Raw genomic sequence first — 7500 nt, forward strand, 5'->3', positions numbered from 1 at the left:
AGAATGGTTGTGTATGGATGATGCTGCGATGCATGAAGGGGAATGGGTGGGGGATAGGGGGGTGAGGGAACATGTATGAAAAATAAATTGACGCAGCCCGAAGGGATTTCTCTCCATCTTCTCCTTTTCTGCATGAGGGGACGGAGAGGGGGGGTCGCCGAATTAATGAAGCGGCCTTACTGTGGATGTGCTATGTCTTGCGACACTGCTTCTGACCCAGGGCAATGGGCGAGATGCATGGATGACCTATCATCCAGGAGGTGCTAAGATAAGAGGGAGGGAAGGGGAGGATGGGAGTGGAGTATGTTGGGGATGGAATGGGTGGGAGTGGTTTTATGCCTTTGTTTTTGGCTACCTCCTTTGTATGTGGGAAAAAGCCTATGGTATATATATATATATATATATGTATGTATATATATATATATATATATATATATATATATACATACACATATACATGTGTGTGTACATATGAATATGCATATACGCACACACACACACACACACACACACACACACACACACACACACACACACACACACACACACACACACACACACACACACACACACACACACACACACACACAAACATATATACTGTATATATATATATATATATATATATATATATATAAATATATATATATATATATACACAGAGCTGGCTCGATTTTGGGTAGTGCGTAAGCGTTCCTGGATTCCTCCGGCCGCTGTTAGTGCGTTCCTGGAATAGCGTTCCTCAAATGTTTTCGCTTTGTGCGTTCCTGTGTTAGCTCTCCCAAACTATTAAAGCGTCCCCTCCGAAAAAAAAAGTAGTGTGTTCCTAAAAAAGAAGTGAAAAATTATGAATAAACACTGCGTTCCTCAAAAACTATGCGCATCAAAAGAACTATTCCGCAACTCAAAAATAAAACAAAATTCAAGGTAATAATACATCAGAATTTCATACATTAAAATATATGCATATTTCAAACAACTAGACAGCTAGACACCTAGACAGGTTACAAAATTGATTAAAGTAAAAAAAAAAAAAAAAAAAAAAAAAAAAAAAAAAAAATTACTGCTCCTCATACTCCATCTACTCCTTGTCCTGTTCCTGAAAAAAATTAGTTTTCGTTGGTTAGACGGGTATAGCCGGGTTCACACAATGAGTGATCTGTGCGTACTGCCTTAATGGTGCACAAAACGTTTGTTAGTTTTAGCAGCTGACCAATGAGAGAGCTTCCTGCCTAAACGTAAGTAAATAAAGGTTTGGTCGTCTTTGCCGCTGACCAATGGGAGAACTTCCCGCCTGGACGTAGACGACAGAATGTTACCGCGTAGTGAATGTCGTCTTTGTTGATTCCATTGAAAACGTTTGAAAATGTTTTGAAAAAAGAAGAAGTTTCGTAACGCTCGGAACGCAGGAACGCTTTAAAAATTCAGGCGGTGCGTCCCTCTTCCATTCCTTCGATTTTTTTTTTCTTGTGTTCCTAAAAACGCGGTGCGTACGTACGCAAAAACGCAGGAACGCACTAAAGGAACGCACTTGCCCACCTCTGTATATATATATGTATATATATATATATATATATGTATGTATATATATTTATATATATGTATATATATGTATATATATATATATATATATATATATATATATATATATATATATAGACGTAATGTGATAGGCAAAGCAAATAAAAAAAATAAGTTTATTGCCTCCACATTATCAAGACTAATATCATACCCTAATCATCCAAATAAAAATACATAAAATGTTGGTTAGTGTTATTGGTAACTAAAACGACAAATAACTATATTGTAAAATATAAACATTCATGTCACGTGATTGTTCCAGTAGGACGAATCCGAAAAACCCAAAAGTAGTTTCTGATCCCATAGATCCATTCTGATTTGAAAAAATCCTCTGTTGTTAGCGAGAAAAAAAAATCACTAGATTGGCAACACCTTTAACGAGATAACTGATACATATAACCCCGAAGTTTTTCCCCAGGATAAATCAAATAATATATTGTGTATACAAAACTAGAATACATGAAAAGTGTTATCATAGCAAAGGAATTATTCGTTGCACCTTTTGTTGGTGTTGTTGAGGAGCGGGACGAGTCGCTGGAAGTAACTCAGCGCGAAGACCATAATCTCTGTCGACGCGTTGACCCTTCGGTCCGTGACTCTCTCAAGGTAATAAAGCCAGTCGATCTGCGAGAAGATGTTGCAGTTGTCGCTCGTCAAATGGTAAATCACTTATCGATGTTTACATTTTCATGTAATTAAAAAACTGCATATATGAATTATTGCTTCAAAAGTATGTATGCCCGTGCTCTAATATATACAATATATACTTTGGATATATATATATATATATATATATATATATATATATATATATATATATTACATATATATGTATACATATGTCATATGTATAAGTATATATATATATATGTATGTGTGTGTGTGTGTGTGTGTGTGTGTGTGTGTGTGTGTGTGTGTATACGAGTATATATTTATATGTATATACATTTATATATATATGTATATACATATATATATATATATATATATATACATGTATACACACACACACATACATATATATATATATATTATATATATATATTTATATATATATACATATATACATATATATATATATACATGTATACACACACACACACACACACACATATATATATATATATATATATATGTATATATATATGTATATATACATATATATATATATATATACATGTATACACACACACACATACATATATACATATATATATATATGTATATATAAATATATATATATATATATATATATATATATATATAAACAATTTACTTTAATTCTAAGCCATCAACGTCGAGGAACTCGAAGGGGCATACATGCAGAAATTGATACCTGGTCAAGCTAAGGACTCGAACCTCCTCTAACACGTAACATGTGACAGTGACTTAGCCACATAGTGATCACTGAAAATATTGGTTGTTTAATGAAAAGGTTTGATAACTTTATGGATGGAGATAATAAGTGGTAATGGACATGTAATTCCCTAGTGTAGGCCTTGTAGTTCCTTGTCGTCTCCTTCATACTTATGTTCTTATGTTTATTCACACCTGAGGCACTTCGTCGACCAGCTCCTGGACAGTCATCTTCCTATGCAGCGCCGTCAGATTGTGTCGCGCCTCTAGAGGTACAAGGATCTGCCGGCAAAGAGGAGTGACCAGGCATGTTACCTAAGACTCAAACAATACTGTATCAGATTACGAATTTAATTTCCTGGAAAATAATATCATGGTGATTTATTCTTGAATTACAAAAACAAGTCCTACTACCACGTTACAGTGATATGGTGCTCTGCTGATTACTTGTTTGAATCCTTATTCAAGATTACTTATAATCTTATACTTGTAATTGGATGAAATATAATAATTTCTTGGAAATTTATCTCTATTTAATTCATAATAAAACGCCATGTTCAAACTGTGTTCCAGTTTTATCTGAGAAGTCTAGACGCAGAATATGCTACAGAATATATATATATATATATATATATATATATATATATATATATATATATATATATATATATATATATATATATATATATATATACACAGGGTGGGGCACAAAAAGAGGGACAAAAGTAAAGACTTATATTTTCTAAAGAAATAATTGTTTCTTTTTCTTTTTCAGGTGAGTTACATAGCAGACCTGTAAGTTTTATCTGATACCAAGATGGACCACTACGAGTAGTTTTCGGTGGAAGAGAGGACAAAGATTGTGGAACTGTATTTTGCAACAAAGTCACCTACACTTGTTCAGAGGCAATATCGACGCGAATATCCTGGGAAGAAAATTCCCCATCGCCATACGATCACACGTTTGGTAGAAAAGTTTAGAAACAGTGGAAGTGTGGTTAACAATAACAAAGGCCATTGTGGCCCAAAGCTCACAGCGAGGACGCCGGCTCATATTCAAGACGTCAGGGACCACTTGGAACAGTCACCCCGCATGTCCACCAGACGGCTGTCACAGCAAATGGGTATTTCTAGGAGATCTATGCGCCGAATTATCCACAGTAATTTGAAATTGTTTCCCTGTAAGGTGCAGATTCTTCAAGCGCAAACTCAAGGAAACAAAACCGAGCGCTACGAATTTGGCCAGACGATAAGCGAGCGTATTGAGAACGACCCTCAACTTTTGGACTGTCTTCTCTTCAGCGATGAGGCGCACTTCCATTTGAGTGGGCATGTGAATAAGCAAAACTCCAGGTTTTGGGCCAGTGAACAACCTCATGAACATGTTGAAAAACCTCTGAGTGTAGAAAAAACGACGGTATGGTTTGCACTTGGGAACAATGGTATTTTTGGTCCATATTATTTTGAAGATGATGATGGTCATCGGGTGACAGTGAATGTGGACTGATACATCGAAATGCTCCGGAGACGCTTGTTTCCGGCATTAAAGAGGAGAAGGGTTTTAACATGAACACATTTATGCTTCAACAGGATGGTGCACCACCTCACTGTTCTTATTGCACTCTTCAATATCTCGGGCAATACTTTACAGACGACCGATTAATCTCGAGGAGGACCGACGATGTATGGCCACCCTACTCCCCTGATCTGAGCCCGCCAGACTGCTTTCTCTGGGGTTACCTGAAGGAGAGAGTGAATGATGGACAACTCAGACACAACTGACAGGTTGAAAGAATCAAGAGAGAAATCAGGAGAATTCCGAATGACATGTTGGAGAGAGTCGTTAACAATTTCAATGTCAGAGTGGTGAACGTTATCCAGCAGCGAGGCGCCTGGATTGAGCATGTCATCAATTACTGATCACAGTGACTAAACATTCATTAATTTAAAATGTTTTTGGACAATAAAACGTTAAAATACTTTCCACCTCTTTTGAAAAAAAATCTTGAATAAATTCCTACATTTGCAGAAACTGTAACAATTTTATATTTTCATATTTATATATTCATATATTCACAAAACTAATGATATATCTTATTCACATATAATATTCATTTGTAGACAAATAAATTGACAATTATATACATTTATTCTAATCGGGGTTTACCCATTTAGGCCACATAATTTTTTTTTTCCGTCCTTGCTTCTTGGAGGAGGCGGGTCGGGTGGGCTTTTTTTTTTTATCGTAATATGTGGATGAAACATGCAAACTCACCAGCTAGAACTTTGACAAATGATCGCCTGCATGACTCCTGCAGCGGCTTGTTGTCAAACTTTCCGTCAGTGAATTCTGCGTAGAATTCAGAAAGAGACGTGTCGTTGGCAATGCTTAGACCATACTAAGGCTTTAAGAGGGTAGAATTGCCTTCTTGTACTATGCTATAAAAGCCATAAAGTTGCCGTAAACTAAACGCTTCGGCACTTTCACTTTCATACAATGCGCCGAATGGTACCGAGGCGCACTCAGGCACGTTCGGAAGGCGCGAAACTCGAGAGGCGCAAATTTTGAAATTGGAAGGTCTGAATGGCTCGTTCTCTCTCTCTCCTTCTCTCTCTCTCTCTCTCTCTCTCTCTCTCTCTCTCTCTCTCTCTCTCTCTCTCTCTCTCTCTCTCTCTCTCTCTCTCTCTCTCTCTCTCTCTCTCTCTCTCTCTCTCTCTCTCTCTCTCTCTCTCTCTCTCTCTCTCTCTGCGTTCTTTGTGAGAAAAAATGGGTCGGGCCGTTTTCTTGGGTCGGACGGAAGCGATAACCAACTATTCTTTTTTATGTGGCCTTACGTGGTTAGTTATTGTGACGATTTTTTTTTTTATATGGATTTGCTTGATAGATTTGTTTAAATGTTTGTTTTTTATTTTCATTGGAAAACAAAATTCAAAATTTATGAGCATTCTGCAAAATAGAAAATTCATGAAGGCGCCTATTAGCATTATTTACTTGATCAAGGAAAGAATTGTGTTTTGAATAAGAAAACGGTTTTTCACTTTGTAAAGGGAGAACAATAATTCTAGCTTAATTTATATTTTTAGAATTACTTATAGATTCACTGCAGGTAAAAATGTCGTTTAGATATGCAAATGAGGGGACAAATCAAGTTTATCCATATCTTTGTGACATTCGACCTGTAAAAAAATAATTTTGTTATATAGACGTGATATCCCACCAACAACGATATCAATATCACATATATAGTGTCAATCTATGAGAATATTTAGCACGCCTTAATCAATGCACTTGGATATCTCGACAATATATAGCTTATAAGTAAGATTTATTCTTGTGCACTACCTTTTGTATCTATCTGCTGAAGAGGATCACAGATAGTAGTCGAAATGTACGGATTTTTGTATCTCTAATATTATTTCTCGATAGTGTGTTAAAAGACTCAAGAAAAATCTATCATATGCATAATATCCCACCAACCTATAATGATTTCACAGTTAGAATAGCAATCTATTGGAAAATTCAGTACGCCATAATCGATGTACTTAGATATCTCGACAATGTGTCTTAGAAATAAAATCTAGTATAAAAATAAATGAAATAATTGTCCATTTTATTCATGCAGTACGCATATATTCTATGGAACCCCAGTGAATATATGGTTTTTAGGTTAATAAGCCATATTTACAGCTCTAAAAACATTTTTGTGTTGTATTATACAAAGATATTTTGGTGCATACAACTCTGTTGTCTACAAGCTATGTTCTGCTCTTTGTTAATAATCAGTAAAATATAGTAAACTTTGTAATAATGTCCTGCTTATGATACCAGTATAGTATATACAATACATAAGAAATTTCTTCGTGGAAGAACAAAAGAAGTATTCTACTCTTTATAAAATGTTTACAATATCCTTTTATTATATAATTCCTATCTTGAATAAATAAAAAAAGAATCTTACCTTTGCTAATTATATCCTACTCTTTACATATTTTTTTCACAATATCCTATCATTATATAATTTATATCTTGAATAGAAAAAGAATCTTACCTTTGCTAATTCTATTTCGAAATCAAGTACTGCCCTCATGTTGGTTTTTGCTACGTCTTCGACCACGCCCAGGAGCTCACAGACTTTCATCATAAGTTGAAAATACGCCTTCCGGAATTTTTCGTCCCCAGGATTCAGGAAATATTCTCGACCAGGAAGCCCCAGGTCAGTTTGGTCAAGCTGCAAATAGCATCGTCTTGACATAGATGGCAAACTAAAAGAATCAGCTAGTATTGAGCAAATCACTCATGAAACTGAATTCTTCTAGATAACCAAACCCGGCCGTCGCGAGGCTTCGATCCGGGGTTCTTCATAATACTAGTCCACCGCACTCTGATTGTACTGAGCATCAAAAGAGCCGGACGGTATTAGATCATACCTGGTTCCGGCAAAATTGATACTCGGTGATGGTTCAGTAAGTAGCACGATAGAGTATCATTCTGATAGACCTTGGATCGAGGCTTCGCGACGTCCGAGTTTGATTATTTGAATCAGCTTATGTTAATCTCCATTT

At 35.8% G+C, this 7500-nt stretch overlaps 1 protein-coding gene across 2 annotated transcripts in view; it reads right to left on the reverse strand.

Annotated features, from left to right (window-relative positions):
• Positions 1-7500, reverse strand: part of LOC143027232 (endothelin-converting enzyme homolog) — a 198621-nt gene that overhangs the window by 30632 nt on the left and 160489 nt on the right. For both annotated transcript variants that reach the window (XM_076188453.1, XM_076188454.1), the window contains exons 7-9: positions 6987-7166; positions 3133-3219; positions 2081-2205 (exon numbers count right to left, since the gene is read on the reverse strand). In XM_076188453.1, the coding sequence (XP_076044568.1) occupies positions 2081-2205; positions 3133-3219; positions 6987-7166 (392 nt within the window). The remainder of the gene's footprint in view (positions 1-2080; positions 2206-3132; positions 3220-6986; positions 7167-7500) is intronic.

Source organism: Oratosquilla oratoria, chromosome 7, assembly GCF_046742065.1.
Source record: "Oratosquilla oratoria isolate Oo_2021 chromosome 7, ASM4674206v1, whole genome shotgun sequence".
Lineage (NCBI taxonomy): Eukaryota > Metazoa > Arthropoda > Malacostraca > Stomatopoda > Squillidae > Oratosquilla > Oratosquilla oratoria.